This window comes from Suricata suricatta, chromosome 9 (genome assembly GCF_006229205.1).
Source record: "Suricata suricatta isolate VVHF042 chromosome 9, meerkat_22Aug2017_6uvM2_HiC, whole genome shotgun sequence".
NCBI lineage: Eukaryota > Metazoa > Chordata > Mammalia > Carnivora > Herpestidae > Suricata > Suricata suricatta.
Window position 1 is genome coordinate 12,998,120 of NC_043708.1, and position 20,306 is coordinate 13,018,425.

At 41.0% G+C, this 20,306-nt stretch overlaps 1 protein-coding gene across 8 annotated transcripts in view; it reads left to right on the plus strand.

Annotated features, from left to right (window-relative positions):
• Positions 1-20,306, plus strand: part of EFCAB11 (EF-hand calcium binding domain 11) — a 150,228-nt gene that overhangs the window by 9,383 nt on the left and 120,539 nt on the right. For 7 of the 8 annotated variants that reach the window (XR_003912863.1, XM_029950374.1, XM_029950373.1 and 4 more), the window contains exons 4-5: positions 14,623-14,724; positions 15,598-15,688. Coding sequence is in view for 6 of the 8 variants with exons in the window: in XM_029950374.1 (XP_029806234.1) it covers positions 14,623-14,724; positions 15,598-15,688 (193 nt within the window). In the remaining 2 variants the exon portion in view is untranslated. Of the gene's footprint in view, positions 1-14,622; positions 14,725-15,597; positions 15,689-16,177; positions 16,289-20,306 lie in introns of all 8 variants that reach the window. The other variant, XR_003912864.1, reaches the window with a different exon arrangement.

Below are 20,306 nucleotides of genomic sequence, written 5' to 3' on the forward strand. Positions count from 1 at the left end.
TAAGAGAACACTTACATTTCTATATTTCCAAAACATCACTGTGGCTGTGAAGGGAAAGTGTATTTCAACTTACATGCATATGTTATAAAAAATGATTCAATATAATTTTATTTGTTTTATATATTTTGGGAAGATTTAAGAATTTCTGCAGGGAAACAGTTACTCTATTTTTAAATAAAGCTTTACTTTTATAATCTAACAACAACAACAAAAAAAAAACAAAGAAAATAGTACCGAGAGCTGAGTGCTCTTCATCCAGATGCTCTTATTGTTAACATTCTAACTCTGGCCGGTTCTACCACTACCTCCTCCTCTCGTTGCACTGAACCTAAAACCACAGCACGCTTACCGCATAAACTTACGCTGTATTTTTTTTGTCTCATTTACTGTTTATATTCCAGTATTGTCATTGGACCTGATAATGTCCTTGATAATGTCATCCCTCATTGATACAGGAATTAGTCTTTGGTGCTGTCTGTTGAGCCTTCTGTAGACTTTTTTTTTTTTTTGTCTTTTTATAACATTGAAATTTTGAGGAACTAGCCCAGCCCCCACTATTAGTTTTTTAAGAATGGGGGCACGCCTGGGTGGCTCAGTCAGTTAAGTGTCCGGCTTCAGCTCAGGTCATGATCTCACAGTTTGTGGGCACGTTAAGCTCTGTGCTGATAGCGCAGAGCCTGGAGCCTGCTTCAGATTCTGTGTCTCCCTCTCTCTCTGACCCTCCTCTGCTTGTGCTATCCCTCTCTGTCTCTCAAAAATAATAAAATAAATTAAAAAAGGAAAAAAAAACACTTTAAAATAAAAAATAAATAAATAAGAATGGTCCTGTGTTGTGTGTGCCTGATGTTGGGGTGAAGCATTCTCAGCCGGGATGCCATTTGGGTGACCTGTCCCTCCCTGGGGGCTGCGTCTGGAGGCCTACAATGTCCATCTGCCTCTCATAGATCATATTAAATTTTATCACGAGGCAAGATGTTGGCCAGTTTCTCCAGTGTATTCTGTTTATCTTTTCTTCCCTTGCAACTGGCAAGCAGTCTCTGGAGAGACACATTGAAGACATTGCAAATATTTTGCTAGTTATCAAAGCTTCCCCCTAGATTTGGTAACCGTTCATGAGTCCTGTATGACCCAGTTTTTGTCATAACATTTGCAAAATAATGATTTTATAATCCTAGCGCTTCAGTTAAACCTTGGCTGTAAGCAGGAAACCTCCCTTCTTGATCAGTCCATCTGTTTATTATCAGCACAGACTCATGAATTGCATTTTTTAAATGATTTACCTTTAATGATTTATATTCCATTAATTATCATTAATTATTTTCATTTTCACTTTGTCACAGACTTGGGCATTGAATGCTTCCTCAAGTTGGCTCCTGTGTCCTTTTGACTGGTTAGGCTTTTTCTTTCTTTTAACAAATCTTTTTATTTATAAGTGATAGATTTACAAAAGAGTTTACTGGACTCCTTTTTTGTATGCAATGTTTGGTACCCCATATGGACCATGACTCTTAGAACAATATTATTGCTAGAAGAATGTGTTTTCAACAAACTCCCTAACTTGATGGAATTTCCCCTAGGTTTTTAATTTCATGTAAAAAATTTTGCACTCTCAAAAATGCTCAAATATTGTTTCTGTAATGTTCAATTCATTAATGTTTTTTTTTTAAGTTTACTTATTTATTTTGAGAGAGTGAAAGCATAAGCGAGCAGGTGAGGGGCAGAGAGGGAGAGAATCCCAATCAGACTCCACACCCAGCCCTGTTTGGAGCTCGACTTGGGGGTCGATCCCACAACGTGAGACCATGACCTGAGCCAAAATCAAGAGTCAGATGCTCAACTGACTGAGTCACCCAGGTGCCCTAGTTGTAACTTCTTAATAATGCCTTTGCTACGTTTTTTCTTTGGGTTTCTATATGAATTTTCTAATCTAAACTGATTTGTCTTCTGGCAGAAGAATTTCCCACAATTTTTTGCGTTGATAGCATTCTCTCTATTAACAGTCCCCTAAATGGTGAGTGATTTGTCTGGGTGAAGCTCTTCTCCACATACTATGCATATAGTGCTTCTCCATTTTGCAACTTTTCTGATAAAGGAAGTGTTATTGCTGCTGAAGTCACTCTCAGATCATTAATTATTCTCATAGACGTTCTCCCTAATGTGTGTTCTCTGAATTAAGGATTTGCCTTTACACAGAAGGTTTTCTTTCTGCAGCCATTCTTTGGTGTAGAAAGAGGTGTTCTTCTGGCAGAAAGATTTCCCATGTTTTTTTTTTTTTTAATTTTTAAATGTTTGTTTATTTTGTGAGAGAGAGAGAGAGAGGGAGGGAGAGAATGTGAGCAGGGAGGGGCAGAGAGAGGGAGGAAGAGAATCCCAAGCAGGCTCCATGCTGTCACCTTAAAGCCTAATGTGGGGCTCGAACCCTCAAACAGTGAGATCGTGACCTGAGCCGAAATCAAGAGTCAGACGTTTAACCAACTGAGCCACCGAGGCACCCTAAGATTTCCCACATTCTTTATAGCTAGAGTGGGTTCGCTGATGTAGAGCCAAGATTGATTTCCGACAGAACGTTTTCCTATATTCAATATCAGTAGATACCCCTCATTTGTATTATCTCATGTTTAGTAAGATCTGACTTCATAAAAAGGTTTCCCTGCCTATGTTGCATTCATGTGATATGAATAATATCTCTCGTACATGGATAATTTGAAGGGTAAATTCTGGCAGAAGGTTTTCCACCTTCATTCCTTCTAAAGATTTCTCTTGTGTGCGTATGCTCTGGTACAAAGTGAGGACTGATTTGTAGAAAAGGCTTCTCCAAGTTTGCCCTCATTAGTTGCCTCCTGTGTGTGTGTGTGTGTGTGTGTGTGTGTGTGTGTGTGTGTGTGTGTATTTTTCCTTGATGTTTGAGACAGGTTTGAGCTCTGACTTCACGCAGAAATACTTCTCACATTTGCTGCCGTCACAGAGCTTCCGTTTGATTCTAGTTCTGACGTCCACTGGAGCTTTATGCCTTGGGAAAGGGTTTCTTTCCAGTCACTATGTTCGCCTGCTCTCTTCCATGCCTGAGTTCTCTCATATACGTTGAAGACTGCCTAGATATGGAACATTTTCTCAAACTCCGTGTGGCCTAAGGATTGCTTTCAAAACCAGAATTTTTCGGTAGTGAAAATAGTCTTCCCTCTTAGGCCTCTCTGACTTTGGTGATATCCTCCTGCCCCTGCTCCTGCAGGCATTTTCTTGCATTTAATGTCAAGGATATTACATCTGTTCTCCCATCCACTTCTCAGTCAACTCTTGAGGATGCTGCTTTTCAGAGGGTCTTTTTCTAATAATTAACTTTAAGATCTGTTTCAAAAGGTTACAAATTAATTCAGCCCACTGAGAAATTTAGGGGAAGGTCCGGGAGGAATGAGATCAAAGTGGAGATGCTTAGTACCTTGCTCCAAAGTTAGTGTGAAGGGACCCTCCTCAGTCTACAGACTTCCAGTCTTTGCCCTTCATCATCTTCTCTTTTCTTCCCCGCTCGCGCCCCCCCCCCCTTCCTCTCCTGGTCTTGGGATCAATGACAAATTAACTTTCTCAGAGCATCATATTCTTCATGGTTAAAGGAATAGATGTATAGCCCGGGTACTACCTTTCCAGCTAGCCTTAATTCCTGTTCATTTGAAAGGGAGACTCGAGACCACAAATATTCAGAAGAAAGAATAAAGTCATCCTAGCAAGAAATCACTGCTGAACTCTGATTGCTGCTCACATAACTTTTTTTCTGTTAGAACAACTGAACACATTTCAGACCATCAGCTCCATCTTTTCTCCCTTTCCATACACGAGTCACCTTCTACATGTTACTTTCCTTGAAGAAAGAGATTAAATGTTCTGTCAAATATATTATCTCTCTCTTTCATGTTTTGATCTTGAAAAAGAACTGAAATGTGGCCTTGACTTTCTGGGAGCTATTTATTCAAGTAATCAATTTTTCCACAGTTGTTCTTGGTAACCTTGACTTAGGGATTCTCCAGCTAGCTGTGGCTCTTTTTTTTTTTTTTTTTTGTTTAACATTTATTTATTTTTGAGAGACAGAGAGAGACAGATCATGAGCAGGGGAAGGACAGAGAGAGGGACACACACAGAATCGGAAGCAGGCTCCAGGCTCTGAGCTGTCAGCACACAGCCTGACACAGGGCTTGAGCCCGCGAACTGTGAGATCATGACCTGAGCTGAAGCCAGGCGCCCCATAGCTGTGGCTCTTTTCACATCCAGGCAGGGTCTCAAGCACGCCACCCTAAAGGATTCTCTGTTCAAGGCCCAGTTCCTGGGTGAGGAAGAGCCAGCTCCCTGGGGGAGGTCCGTATCCTGGATGGACCCTGGCTCAGCAGAGTCTTGCTGATACACACATTTCACACAGTATCTTAACCTGGGTGCCGGGGTCCTACTTTCCAGGAGCCTCTGGTCTAACAGGTGAGTCATTTCTATAGATTTTCCTTGTTAAAATTAAGAAGAATGAAAAGTTAAGTCAAAACCTTAAGAAGTTAGATTGTCTCCAGGAAAGTCACCCTGGGAGAATTTGAAGGCAACCAGAATAATAGCAAGAAGGCATTTTTAATGCCTGTAACCTGACAAGCAAGTATCCATCAGCAAGATGGGAGACAAAAAAAAAAAGTCAAGTCTCTTGTTTAAGACTGTTGAGGTGCTTCTAATGTATTCGAATGCTGCCTATTTTAAAGGGTTGTGTTTTGTTACGATGCTCATTCTCTGTGATACATTTCATACCTACTCTCAGTATGGAGAACAAAAGGAGGTTACAACTAAAGAGACCTAAAAAACTGTTGTTACCTTTCTTTAAGAAAGAGGAAATTAGGGGAGGCACCTGTGTAGCTCAGTTGGTTGAGGGTCCCACTTCGGCTCAGGTCACGATTTCGCGATTTGTGGGTTTGAGCCCCCCATCACGCTTTGTGCTGACAGCTTGGAGCCTGGAGCCTGCTTCCAATTCTGTCTCCTTCTCTCTCTCTCTCTCTCTCTGGCCCTCCCCTGCTGGAGCTCTGTCTCTGTCTCTCTCTCTCAAAAGTAAATAAACATTAAAAAAATTTTTTAATGAGATTAGGCTCTAGAGAGAAATAATAAAATGTCTCAATCCTGGCATTTGTTGGTTCTTTATTTGTTTACAAAACACTTATATATGTGTTAATAATATTTATCATAGATAATTACAGCTATGACTTTCTAGGTGCTTACCATGTGCAGACTTGTGTTTGAGCGCTATGCATGAATTTTTAAATTTAATACAACTCTATGATATCAAGATTATCCTGGTTTTATAAGTTAAAAAAATATCCAATGCTCAGAGAGATTAAGTAAGTGTGGGATAGCTTTCTAAGTAACAGACCTCAGTGGTCTGATCCCAAACTTACCCTCACAACCATTTGCTACACCCTTGATTTTAACGGTGCCATGGGTCATCTTAGTCATTAGAGTTGAGGCCGGTGTTCATTCCCCCAGGAACTTAATCAGTGAGTTGAAGTCAAGAGTGGATCAGTATGCAGAAGGTTCTGTGCCGTTATTAGAGATTGATAACAGATTTCATTCTGAGCCACCTAATGTCGAGAACAAACAGGGAATGACGATCCAGTGATCATCGTCCATGCAATAGAAACTTCTTATCTACAGAGAGAGTTTTCCCTAGTACAGGATATTTCTTTCACAACGTCACATGGAAGAGAGACGATGAATGGACATTGATGTTCCCAAACTGTTCGGTAAATACCCTAGTGAATTTTGTAACGCTGTTCCTTGAGCTTTCTTCCTTGTAGACCAGTGGTTTAATCTCAGACACATTTCAGCACTCCCACGAAGGGCAAAGAAAGACCACGTGTCCTATCAGATGATTTGACTTCATTGTGTGATAAATTGCTGAGCACTTTATATGAATAACAAAAAATCAGATTTATAGGACTTTTGCTTAGTATGCCAAATGCTGTGAAAAGAACTACGTGAACATTGCCCCCCGAATCCTGCCACAGCTGTCTGCATGTTTATCCCAGATCCACAGAAAGTAGGCCTATGGAAAAAAACCAAAATACACCAGAATTTCCTTTTCACTAGGAGATTAGATCAAGCTTTTCTCCCCGCTTTGTTTTCTTTTTTTCTTTTTCAACATTTTTTTTTTTTATTTTTGAGAGACAGAGACGGATTACAAGTAGGGGAGGGGCAGAGAGAGAAGGAGACAAGAATCCGAAGCAGGCTCCAGGCTCCAAGTTGTCAGCACAGAGCCCCATGCGGGGTTCGAACTCAAACTGTGAGATTATGACCTGAGCTCAAGTCAGACGCTCAACAGACTGAGCCACCCAGGCGCCCCTCCTTTGTTTTCTTATTACCCTCTCCAAACAATCAACATATTTCACTTTCATACTTAAAGAAGAAAAAACGTTCCAGGAACTTATTTTTAACCTTCAACTTAAACAATGGAAAAATCAAAGAGATTGATTCAACATAACAGTGATTGTGGACTATTTCACTCAGTCATGCTCTCGGGTGTCGGTTCAATTGGGAAATAATTTATAGATGAGCTTAATGGCTGGTTGGCTTATATACTTTCATTTATTACTATCTCATCTGAATTGTTGGGAGCCCAAGAGTTGGCTGAAATGTATATTGTTTTCCTAAATTCAAATGTCCATTTTCTAGTGTTTTAAGTTCTACTGTAAATACCTTTTTCTTGGTTGTGGATGCTTTCTTGTTTTGTAATGCTACCTAAGAAACTAAAGCCACAGTATAGGATAGTAGTATTTACTGACCTCTTAATTTTTTCCTGTGATCAGGAAATGCATACACATAACGTTTACCTTATCTTGAAATCCTAATCATAGGCCCGTTTTGTGGTATTGCCAATAGATGTGCACCCTTAAATTAATTTATTTCATAACTCATGTAGAGGATGCTAAGTTTCATTGTAGGGTAGAAAAGCATTAGGAGACACAGACCCTGACCTAAGATAGGGAAGATAAAAGGGTATCGTCACTTCATTTATGGGCAGATGTCAAATGATTACTATAGACAAGAAAACCTTCTGTAAGAGATTAGAGGAGGGGGATGCGAGGCGAGGGCTGGAGCTGGATGGAGAAAGGTGGGTGGGATTTGCAGAGGTGGAGGAGCAAAGAAGAGGACATAGTGAAAGGAATGAATGCAGATGCCGGCTATGGGCCTGTCCCCCGCTCCCGGTGTTCTCTGTGCCAAGGCCGGTGTGGATGCGGAGCTCAGCAAGGATTCCTTACCCTCCGCACTCTGTTCATAAAAACGCTGGATGCCATGGAACTGCTGAGGCGTTCGCTCGCAGTACGGAGAAGGGCTTTGTCCCTCACGCCCCACAGCTAGGAACGGGCCAGGCCTGGTTAGCGCTGTCTCCCCGGAAGGGCTCTCTGCAGTCTACTTCTGTGCCCTCCTCTCTCAGACCTTCTATCCATAGAGGCCACCCCCCACCCTCAGAGGCCGAGACTTCTCCCAGATCCCTGGTTATAACACCCCCCAGCCCCTGCCCCCCCAGATTTGCATATCCAAAACTATCAACTGTCGTACTGTTAATAACAAGTCCTAGCATAAATGGAAGCTACCCTCCTGGGAATATTTTTACCTCCCGCAGCAGCAAGGGATGTCGGGCCTACCTATAAATGAGCTGTTGTGTAAGCAAAGTTACCCTGAGGGAAACCGAGTGTGAAGAATGGGGCTCGAGGTCTACTTTGCCTGATGGAACAGTGAAGCTTCAAATTCCAGAGTAAGGTGTCAGGACTTTGAACTAATAACAGCCGAGGACCCTCTGAAGGTTTATGAGCAGAAGATATACATGATAAAGGAAATAATGATTCCAGTTCATGTTTGATAGAAGGAAGGTTTTATTGGCTCAGATTTCTCTATTCATTATAACCTGTTTTTCACTCTTCATTTTCATTTACTATATCATTTCCTCCCAATGATGTAGTAAAACTTGACTTCTTCCATTGAGGTAGATTCTTTTCTCTTTGTTCCCTTTCTCTTATTCAAGAAGCCAGAAGAAAAAATTAGTTCCCTGAATTGACTTATCTACCTTACTGTGACAGCACACCACTGTTTTTTGTTTGTTTCAAATTTTTATTTAAATTCTACTTAGTTAACACATGTGTAATATTAGTTTCAGGGGTAGACTTTAGTGATTTAACACTTACATACAGCACCCAGTACTCATCACATGTGTCTTCCTTCATCCCCATCACCCACTAAGCCCCTCTCCGCCCACCTCTCCTCCAACAACCCTCAGTTTGCTCTCTGTAGGTAAGAGTCTGTTTTGTGGTTTGCCCCTCCCTTTCCGCTAAGAAGCAAAACAGATGAACATAGGGGACAGCTCACCATTGTTGATGCCACTTTCTCCTTCTGTCCTTATAATCTTTAAAAAATTTTTTTAAATGTTTATTTATTTGAGAGAGAGAGAGAATGAGCAGGGGAGGAGATAAGAGAGGGAGAGACACAGAATCCAAAGCAGGCTCCAGGCTCCATTGTGAGCACAGAGCCCGATGCAAGGCTGGAACCCACAAACTGTGAGATCAAGACCTGAGCCGAAGTCAGTCACTCAACTGACTGAGCCCCCCAGCACCCCTGTCCTTACAGTCTTCATGGGAACATATTTTGTCCTTTCTTTTCCTTCACGGACTCTAGAAGTCACAATCTGAATTTCATTTCTCAAATTAGAGAAGGCTTACATCATACCCTTAAAAACCCACTTTATCCTCTTAAAAGCTTGTGTTTAGGCATTTTCAACCCCCGGAAAAATTAATATATGGCACAATGAGTGTGAACCCTCCTTTTCTACTAAATCTAGGACCAGACCTACAGTCTAAGTAACTTGGCTTTTTTATTGTTTTCTCCTTCACTCACCTCAGGTTTATTGCAGTTTCTAATTTAAGCTCACCGTGACAGCCAGAATCTAGATGCCTTCATTTTCAAGAGGATTTCTCTGTGTGCACTGGCCCTAAAGCTTAGGGTCAATGGTTTTGTGAACCTCAAAAAAATATATACATAATGAAACTTCCAAGGAAAAAATTGATATAGTTTTATTGGAGTTTTTAAATATATCCACCCCTGTGATAAAAGATGACTATTCTCCTAGGAAACTACTTTAAAAGGTAGAAAAGATAACATTCCTAGCCTTTTTCTCTCTATGACATATCTATGTCACATGTCTTAAGTAGTTTGCAAAGTAAAATACATGTGCCATAGAACATAGTCCTGTTTTGCTAAGAGGAGTTTATAAAATGGAAGGACATGTTTTCCAGTGGGATGGAAAATGCATAGACTCCCGTCATCTAGAAGGATTTGTAAAGATCACTGGTATCAGGGTCTTTAAGGCCTGGTCCTTAATCCTGGGTCCTGGGGGGGGGGGCCCTTGCATGGACGCTACTAGACCAGAACGGTGGGGAGGCCACCTCGCCCCAATCACAATAGCTCTGACTCCATTTCCTCTACACCTCAGGCTTCCCACCTTTCCTACAGCTAAGTAAATAAATAAAAAATTTTTAAAAATTCTGCAAACTATTGATAGAGTCCAACTACCCAGGTGATTTCTGAACACCTTTTGTAGACAGTAATAATAAGCTCAGGTAAACACACAGGTCTCTGTGGTTCCTGATGTCGTTATGATCCTCATGTGTACCTACGGGGAAGTGAATCTAGGTAACTGTTATTAGTGGAACAAGGCACACAGGAGACCCAACGTTGTATTTGAAATTAGAACTTTCTGAACGTATTCTTTTACTCTGGGGGTGAATACAGGCAATGCATTTGTCACTGAGCATGAAATCTGATGGCAATAGAAATTATTGGAAGTCTTTGCGAAGAGGTAATTTTAGGTTTGAATATTGTGACAGCAGGTGGAGCTAGTAGTAGAAACTGTATTTGTAGGCCATTTAAAGAGCAGCAAGTGGTAGAAAACTTACAGGAATGCGTTTGCAGTTCAGAGCTGTAGGAATAGCAAGCCATTATGCCCAGGCCTTGGAAAGCGATTGTCCTACGACAGCATGAGATCCAAGCTGGATGGAACTTTATCCTTGTTAGAAAAGGGGCTCGCATTTGGATATATGTTGCCATGAAAGATTAAGAGAAGATAAAGGCACGGAAGTGGAGGGAGCAGCAGGGATGTGTTTTCGTGGCTTACTATTACTTGATGACCCTTATTAAAGACTAAGGATCCGGGGCGCCTCGGGGGCTCTGTTGGTTGAGCATCTGACTTTGGCTCAGATCATGATCTCATGATTCGTGAGTTTGAGCCCCGCATCAGGCTCTGTGCTGGCAGTGTGGAGCCCACTTCGGGTCCCTGCTCACCTCTCTCTTTGCCCCTCCCCTGCTTGCACTGACACACATGCTCTTTTTCTCTCTCAAAAAATAAATAAACAAAAAAAAAAGGTATCTGATACTGTGAGGAAAATACTATAAAAGAACTAGATTATATAGAGAGAGTTATTTATGTTATTAGATTGTTTTCCTTTTCTAAGTGGTAGTAAACATACAGTTGAAATCCACATTTTCTTCTAGGAAAAACTAAAGAGCATTTGCTTTGTATCTACAAGGTTATGAAATAAAGACCCTAACTACACTATAGCTCCGAGTACCAATGAGTTTTCTGAATATGTACTTTAAAAGTATCACCACTCATGTACGTGTGTGTGAGAGTCACATGTGGAACAGTGGTATTGTCCTGTTTTTTTCTTGTTTTCCTAAATCATATGCAATGGCAAGTAAAGAGCCAATATTATGCATGCATTTCCTTTCTGTCTGAATCTCACTTGTTTTTTACTATACCATAGGTATCAATAAATTGGGGTTTCTAAAATGATGGTTTATTTTGCTGGCCAGGTGAATAGAAAGCAACCTACTTTTTGGCATTAGTTTTACAGACTTAAGAGATCTTTAAAACACACATTTTAATGCTTTTTGCTGAAAACTAGAAATAACATTTTCCTATTAGTTTATTTACTTATTCAGCAAACATTTAAGGTGTGTCAGGGATGCTAAACACTGGGGATAACATTTTAAACCACATACAATGCTTCCCATTACTGCTTCTCACTCAGACATGTGATCAGATAATTATCGTAGGACCTAATGGATCAAAGAATAACAAATGTGCTATGAACAGAGTGCATTTGGGTCACAGAAAAAGGACTCAGCTGAGAGAAATCAGGGAAGACTTCAAGGAAGAGGTTACATACAGATGTAGACCTTCAGTAAGATAAAACGGAGAAGCAGCTCATTCCAGGTAATGAGCCCAGCTCTTGCGAAGGTATGAACAGGCCAGTTGCCTCGGGGAAGCGTCTGGAAGTTTGCGATGGAGGCTAGAAAAGTAGGCTGGGCAGGCTGTGAAGGGCTTCGGAGGACTTGCTGTGATCAGTGAATATATAATTCAGGAATTTCAACTAATCTAGATGCTGTCTAATTGATTAGCTTTTGGTGTTCATGAAAGTAAAGTGAGCAGATTTGATCCGGTGGGAACGTGGCATGACTAGACTTCAGTTTTATCCTCAGGAAGCAGTCTAAATATGCTCTCTGGTCTCACGAGTGACGATGAGATGAGAGCAGAGCCGCGTCACTGCGTGTCCTTAGCTCTGATGGGGGACAGGCTGCTGATTCTGCACGACACACCTGTACTGAGCGCGTGATGGGCCGCCTGGGAGGGACTGGGACTGTGCCCTGTTGCCTACGGTCTGTGCAGCTGCCTTCTTGACTGTTGTCCACGCTTCGTCTCCAGAGCATCAAACTGTTGACCTGTCCACATCGCAGCCCTCCGCCTCATCTTTCTCATCTCTAAATGACTCCTCAGACCAGAACCTGGGGTTCTTCTTGGTGTCTCCTTCCTTCTGACCCACTCCATCTCACTGCTCATCTTTCCCGAGCTGTGTCTGGAAACTGTCCGTTCTCCTCTCTTCCCACTGCCAACAGTCCAGCAGCCTCTCCGGCCAGTAAGCTGCTGAGCTGCTCTCCCCTTTCCGTTTGCTTTCCCCCTACTCCTTTTTCGAGAAAATGGCCGTGAAGATCCTTAAAAAATTTAAATCACGTCGTGTCACTTCCCAATTCACACCTTTCACTGACTTCCTATTGTACCCCAAATAGAACCCGAATTATTTCCTGTGGCCCACGAGGGCCTGTGCGCTCTGGCCCTGCCTGCCCTGCCGGCCCTGCCCTCTCACACCTCATTCCAGCCACAGTGGCCGCTTGGGTCTCCCACTTCCCACCGTGTGGCCTTGGCACACGCTGTTTCCACTTCCTGGAGTGCTCTTCCTCCTGGCCTTTACCCAGTTGGTACCTTCTCATCATAGATATTATCTTAAATATTCCTTCCACTTAGAGAGCCCTCTTTCATCAGAATCTCCTCTGCAAGAGGAGGTCCTGTGATCTTTTATAACTTCCTGTTTTCCCCCTCATTCACTTGCCATGATTGTGATTATGTATACATGTGCATTTGAACCTGTATAATCGACATTCACTGTCTCCCCCCCAGACCAGTAAGTCCCTTGGAACTACGATCATTGTGTGCTCTCTTTACCCTCTATTTTCAGAGCTTAACACTGTGTGTCACACAGGGGGCCCTAAAGAGTTGTAAGAAGAGCGTTTAAACATAAAGATAGGTTGAATTTTTAAGTTTCTAAACCTTTAACTACAAATAAGAAAAGCCTGGAAAATAAAACTATTTTTTAAAATAAAGTATAATTGACATATAACATCATATTAGTTTGCGGTATTTAATATAATGATTTAGTACGTGTAGTGAAATGATCTCTACACTGAGTCTAGTTATCACCTGTGACCATACGGAGTTACAAAATTTTTTTTTCTTATGATGAGAACTTTCAAGATTTTTTCTCTTAGTGACTTTAAAATATGTAATACCAGGGGTACCTGGTGGCTCAGTCCGTTAAGCATCCTACTTCAGCTCAGGTCATGATCTCACGGTTTGTGAGTTGGATTGAGCCCCGTGTTGAGCTCTGCACTGACCGCTCAGAGCCTGGACCCTGCTTCAGTTTCTGTGTCTCCCTCTCTCGTTGTCCCTCCCCGACTTGGGCTCTGTCTCGGTCTCTCTCTCTCTCAAAAATAAACAGCCAAAAATATGTAATACAAAATTATTGACTATAATCACCATGCTGTGTATTGCATTTCCATACTTTATATTTTCCATATTTTATAACTTGAGATTTGTACGCTTTGATTCCTTTCATCCATTTTTCCTATTCCCTTTCCCTACCCCTCTGATAATTACTGATATGTTCTCTGTATCTCTCAAGTTTTGTTTAGTCATTTGTATTTTTTAGACTCCATATATAAGTGGAATCATATGTTATTTGTCTCTGCCTAATATCCTCCAGTTCCAACCATGTTGTGGAGAATGGCAAGATCTCATTCTTTTTTATGACTGAGTAATATTCCATTGTCTGTGTATATAAACCACATTTTCTTTATCCATTGGTCCATCAGTGGACACTTAGGTTGCTTCCATGCCTTGGCTAGTGTAGATAATGCTGCAGCCCACATGAGGATACAGATATCTTTTCATATTAGTGTTTTTGTTTCTTTGGGTAAATACCCAGAAGGGGAATTGCTGGATCATATGGTAGTTCTATTAATTCTCTGAGGAACCGCCATACTGTTTTCCATAGTGTTTGTACCAACTTACATTCTTACCAGCATTGCCCAAAGGTTCCCTTAAGAAGACTATTTTCTATGTTTTGTTTTGTCTTTTAATCACTGGAACTATTTTCGGAAAGGTATACAGCTCAGTATTACCTCACCGAAAGTGCAAGTTCTTAGAAATTAGCACTTGGGTATTGTATGATTTACTACTTTTAAAATAGTGATACATTTTGTAATGGAAATTCTGAGTTACCAAAATGAACTGCTCTTTTTATATATTTAGGGCTCAGTTCACTACAGTGTTTAAATTCTTGGCTCTATTCTTTAAACCTACTACAAAGATCACATTAGAATTCATTTTAATAGACATTGTAAGCACAGTATCCAACCTCACATGATCCTGCTGGGCTCTTTTATTATGAGAATCACAGGAAGCAGAGCCTGAGGCTGCGGAGTAGTGGTGGGGTGTGCCCAAGACTGGGGATGGCGCCAGCTCTATTGTTTATGGAACGTTCTCTCCACCTTTATCTCTGGCGTGCAATTGATACTGAGTGTTGAGAAACTACTTCTTCACCCTAATCTCCCAGGTCGGGGCGGGGGGCTGCCATAATGACATCTGGCTAGGAGAAAAGGGATCAAAGAACTGTAAGGAAAGAAAAATTAGGACACCTTGTTTAATAAGTAGTTTCTGGCCTGTCTTACATCTTTTAGAGGGAAGAGTGTTACATTTTTTTGAGGTCACCATTCCTTTATTCCCTGGAAAATCTCCGTGAATTCCTACCGTGCCTATCATTGTTGCTATTGATTGGTAGGGTCGGGTCTATTTAGCAAAATATCTCTTCATCCTTATAGAGCTTTAGGAATATGCTGTTCATTAAAACTAAGATAAAATTTATTCATGATACGTATCACTTCTCATTTATGTTCGTTCTTAAAGAGGAAGATGGTCATTTTTGGCAAATTGTGTTTCGTAACTTCTAGGCCTATCGCTCGAGGAGTTTTTAAGTATTGTAAGAAAAAAGAAGGAAGTTCAACTCCATCAGAGTGAAATAAGACACATCTTCACAGCTTTTGACAGACACTGTAAGTATCTTTAAATCATTTTGATATTTAAAAAAATGCTATTAAGAAAACTTGCCCTGTACTCTCAGTAAATAAAATAAGCAATATACTTGGAAGATTATTTTGCTAAATAAAATGATCAATAGACCTGGAAGATTATATTACTGTATTCATTAGCTATTATCTAGATGTTGGGGTGGATTTTTTTTCTCTGTCACTGTCTTAAATTCGTGACATTTGCCATGGATAAAATAATATTTACAGTGATGTGATTGTACTTAGGGTTTGCCTACTTTGTAATGACAACAGCAAAAGGGCTGGCCACATGGGGAGGTATGAGACCACATGAGCCACCTACAGAGGTATGGGGGACCATATGGCCTTTTTCCTTTAACTCCTACCTTGACCCACACATGATTGGAGGAATTGTTTTCTCACACTTGTTATGGCCAAGAGAAGTGGCTTTGAACCTCACAGATCACACACAGGATGGAAAGACTCATGGAGTCCAGGGTCAGCATCTCCACTGTTATGATTTCCCTCTAAAAATTCATATAATCCTAACACCAAGCAAGAAAAAAATGAATTTTGAAGAATAAATTGTTTTGGCAGTTCACAAAGACTTGAAGCCTAATGTGCCATTATTGCCATGCATGTCTGCCATTCCGTGGCACTTAGAGAATCAGCAAATGATGGGCTAGAAGTGACCTGTGAAATCATCGGGGACTGCATGGAAGGGGAATGTTACCAGATTCTTACATTCTTCCAGTGAAAGTCTCAGATTGTTTTATATTTATTGGTTTTCCTAATAAAGTTTCATGCAAATTTGGTGGAGGTAACATTGCATAGGGTTTATAGAAGTAAGTGAATGTTTTATATTTTGATTTCAAATAGATCGTGGATATTTAACTTTGGATGATTTCAAGAAAGCATTTAAGCAGGTGGCTCCCAAGTTATCCGAAAGGACTGTTCTGGAAGTATTCAGGTAAGGCAGCAAACTCTTTATGTACACCTACGCCTTGATTTACCATTTGCTTTAACAAGCTTTCAGTCTTATGGAGACCACGTATTTATGCAGATTTTTCCTATCTGTCTGTTCATAGTGGAGTGCTTGCACACCAGGGGGTGTACAGAGGCATTTGTTAGTAAGGCAGGAGAAGGACAGGGGAAAGTAGAACGTCTTTGTGGAAGTATGTGTTGACCAAGAAAAAAGGAAGAATCTTTATTAATGTTTGACATGGATGCTGGTGTTCCCCCGTGGTCTGTTTCATCAGACATGGACCCCACGTGGGTCTTGAGTCATCTCAAGAGGAGAGCGGAGTGGAGGTGTCTTGATGGCCCCCTCGTTCATTTGCTTTCAAAGTTGTTGACACGTGTTTCAGTTCACGTATCCCCGATAGAGTAGACATAATGGTTATATCACGTCGTTGCTGTGTAGACGAATCCCGACTGGCTGATACGCAGTTTCTGTTAGGGAGCTGCAGAGTGAAGCTGGCGTGAACAGTGCAGACACGTGCTGACATGACAAGATGGCAGAGCTGCGTCTTCTCTGAGTCTTTGCATGAGCTTCGCGTCCATGTTACAGGTGTGTTAGCTGGGGGTCAACACTGCAGCAGGAGCCAGAAAACCTAGAATCACAAAACTCAGCAAAGACGGGCATGTCCTTCTCCCACAGGAACACAGGCTGTCCAGGGTGACTCGATGGCACCACAGGCATGAAGGACCCTGACTCCTTTTCTCTTACTGTTTCTGCTGCCTCCACACCAGGCTTCCCCCTCTTGCTGCAACATGGTTGCTTAGATTCCAGCCATCACATCAGACCTCCAGCTAGGTCAGAGGAAAGGGAGCAAGCCATATTCCCTTCCTCTTAAGGCCGCCCCTTGTTTCCACGCATATCTCAATGACCCAAACTTTGTTCCAAGGCCATGTGTAGCTGCAACAGGGAAGGGACTGAGGAATGTAGTCTTTGTCCTGGGTAAGTCATGTGCCCTCTGAGTTTCTGACAGAGAGGAAGAGGGAGAGAGTGGACAGAAGGAACACACGGCAGGTGTCTCCATTCGGGATAAAACACATTTCATGAAATCCGACCAGATGCAGCCCTGCTCCATAGGAAGTAGCAAGCAGGTTATCTGACGTGAGGATTGGCTCTCACTGTCATGAACGGTGACCTGTACGAAGCTCTTTTATTGCAACGAAGTAGAGCAAAGGCGTTAAAGCCACACAAAGACAGATGCTATAGGGCAGTGTTACTTAGTTGATTCTAGAACAGCAAGACCTTAGAAATACAGTAGCATCTTTGTATACACTTTGCAATGAGATGACTAATGAGCCTCAGTGTATGTCTACACACGGAACACAGAGTTATTATTTCGTTTTTCTTTTCCAAAAAGACAAGTGCCCATGTTTGCTGACCTTTATGTGTTAAACAGTCTCAGTAGGTGCAACCTCATACCTTAAGTGTATTTTTGAAAAATACACTGAAATACAGCCCTTCCACATACATAGAAGTAGAGTTTGAACTGTGAGGGAGAAACCACTTCTCAAAAGAAATCTGTGCTTCTGGGACCGTATTTTTAAAAATGAGTGTTTGGAAATGTGATTCTATCTTAAAAAATGATGTGTGTCACCTATTGAAACCCTTCACATCTGCATGTTCAATAAGTTGGAATTGGAATGTCCTAACCCAGTGGGGGAAAAAACCTATAAAGTTTCAGTGGTTTTAGAACACAATTCCTAAAGAGATAAAAATTCAATAACCTTAATAAGCTTTCAAGAGCAACTAATATCAGGAGAGATGGACATTGACTAGCTGAATTTCAGTTAGCAATAACAACAAAATACTAATTAAAAAGAAAAACACCACAAAACACCCCTAAGCCCTCTCCTTACTGCAGGATGGAATTGTAAATCAAGGGACCCCGTGTCATAAGGCCCCTGTCCTGTTTAGGTCTGCATATCTTCATGATGTAGCCCTGACAGCCATTAAAACCAAGTATTAAATTGCTCAATCACAAAAGATTACACTGAAAGGTTCAGAAATAATAAAGTATATTAAATCACATTGTTCTTATTAGTATTATTAACAATTTGTAGTGACAGCAAAAAAATCATTTGCCATTAATAAGGAAATACTTTTATCTTTAATTCTTTGGAATTTCTATATTATGCCTTATAATGTACATGCTATTTTAATATAGCAGCATATGTGCATATAATCTGTAAATAAATATATCACATGCCCACAGATCTTATGCTTCCTAGGATTATGGATCGAAACAGTGTGGAGACAGTAGCCAAACAAGACATTTTGGTTAATTGAACGTGCCCATTTTAAGCTCTCATTTTTATTATTTTTAGCACCACAGATTCTAAACCAGAATAAATGATGCATAATAAGCATTAAGTTGTGAAGCCAAATAAGGAGAGAAAAATCGTTCCTCTAAGTGTAGATTGAAGTTGGCCAAAGACACTGAGATGTCTGTCTTCCACACAACTCTGTTTCGGTGGTGACAATTTCTTTTTTTTTTTAATGTGTTTTTTTTTTTAGGGGAGGGAGTGCACATGGGTGGGGGAGGGGGGTTGGAGGGGAGCTGCAAAGAGAGAGAGAGAGAGAGAGAGAGAGAGAGAGAATCCCAACCAGGCTCCACGAGCCCGACCTGGGGCTCAATCTCAGGAACCATGAGATCATGACGAGAGGCGGTATCAAGAGTCAGTTGCTTAACCAACTGAGCCACCTGGGTACCCCAGCAATTTTCAAGAATAAGGAAAGAATCAGCTGCTGAGGCTGTTAGTAGTACAAAATTACATAATATTTCTAAGGATGGACACCCAGTTTTTGCACAACTGGACGAGAGTTTTACTTAGTTGACCACTGTGAATGGAGTTCATTGCCCAGGTCGACAGTTACCCAAAATAGAGCGGATATCCAAAGATCCTAGAAGATGACAGCCAGAGAGGGAGAATCCTGATTAGAGTCATTCTGTGGTGTGAATAACCGAAGAAATTTTCATTACCTTCAATTTATTTACTGCCGTATTTTCCCTGAAGAAACGTCTAAAGATCAAGAATGGTCTCTTTCAGAAGTAGGTGTCCAAATCACACCTTCATTTTTTAAGCCTGACCGACGAACCACAGCAGTAACACCAGCCAGACAGCCAATTCAAAAAGGCAGACTTGAAGCATAAGGCATCAAAGAATCATTTTGCTTTATAAGTTGATGGATCACTCGTTAAAGCATCATAAGAGCTAAATGAGATACTTGTAGAAGGTTTGTGAATTGCTGCCTATTCTGGGAATGTTTACATTATTGATATTACCATAAACAAAAGCAATGTGTTTTTAAAAGAATTTTTTAATGTTTGTTTAATTTTGAGAGAGAGAGGCAGAACATGAGTGGGGGAGGGGCAGAGAGAGATGGAGGCACAGAATCTGAAGCAGGCTCCAGGCTCTGAGCTGTCAGCACAGAGCCCAATGCGGGGCTTGAACTCACGAGCCGTGAGATCATGACCTGAGCTGTAGTTGGATGCTTAACTGACTGAGCCACCCAGGCACCTCAAAGCAATGTGGTTTTAAAAAATACGTATTGTCAGGGTTTATAACACTCACATTTGTAATGGGTATATATAGTATAACATTTATGATTAGCCATCATAATCCATTTTGTTTCAGTCTTAGTTCTGCAGTTATGTGGATTCAAAGCTCACCTCCCAGCCTTGTGCATAGTTGATGCTCAGCCAAAGTCTGTCCTCTAGTAGGGATCATAAGAACTGTATTCTCTGGTGTCTTTCATGTTTCAAAATGCTGGTATCTGGGGCATTGCCCTTAAGTAAAAATACATAGTGGATTGAACATTGACATTTCTGAGTCACTTATTTTTCTTTGAGAATGCTGATTATGCTTATGTTGGAAGTCCTTTTAATTTTCTATTAGTGTCAATTTCATTTGCTTGTTGTGCTCACTATAGCTCATCACATATTTTCAGCAAAGTCTGTTCTTTGTGCTGTGACCAGTATGGCTTTTCTTTTTTCTTTTTTCTCTGCTATGGTTTTATTTTTCTTTTACATTTCTTTCTTAAGCTATATACACTGATGTTTCATTTCCTTTGGTTATTTTGCTGTATCATATTGTTTTATAGTATCTTCCCTAAGCCTTTCTGTATCTACTTTCAATTCTTATTTTATCATTTTTAAAAAATTTTTAGTGTTTATTATTTTGAGAGAGAGACAGAGACAGAAACAGAGGATGAGCAGGGGATGTGCAGAGAGAGAGGGAGACACAGAATCTAAAGCAGGCTCCAGGCTCGGAGCTGTCAGCACAGATGCGGGGCTCGAAGTCACAAACCACAAGATCATGACCTGAGCTGAAGTTGGACACTTAACCAACTGAGCCACCCGGGCACCCCTCAGTTCTCATTTTATAGAGGTATTTGTTTTACTAGAGGAAACGATGGTTTTTGAGATTTTGTTTTTATTTTTTCAGTTTATTTATTTTGAGAGAGAGAGAGGGAGAGAGGGAGGGCCACAGAGAGAGGAAGAGAGAGATTTCCAAGCAGGCTCCACACTGTCAGCACGGAGCCCAGTGTGGGGTTCAAACTCAAGAACTGT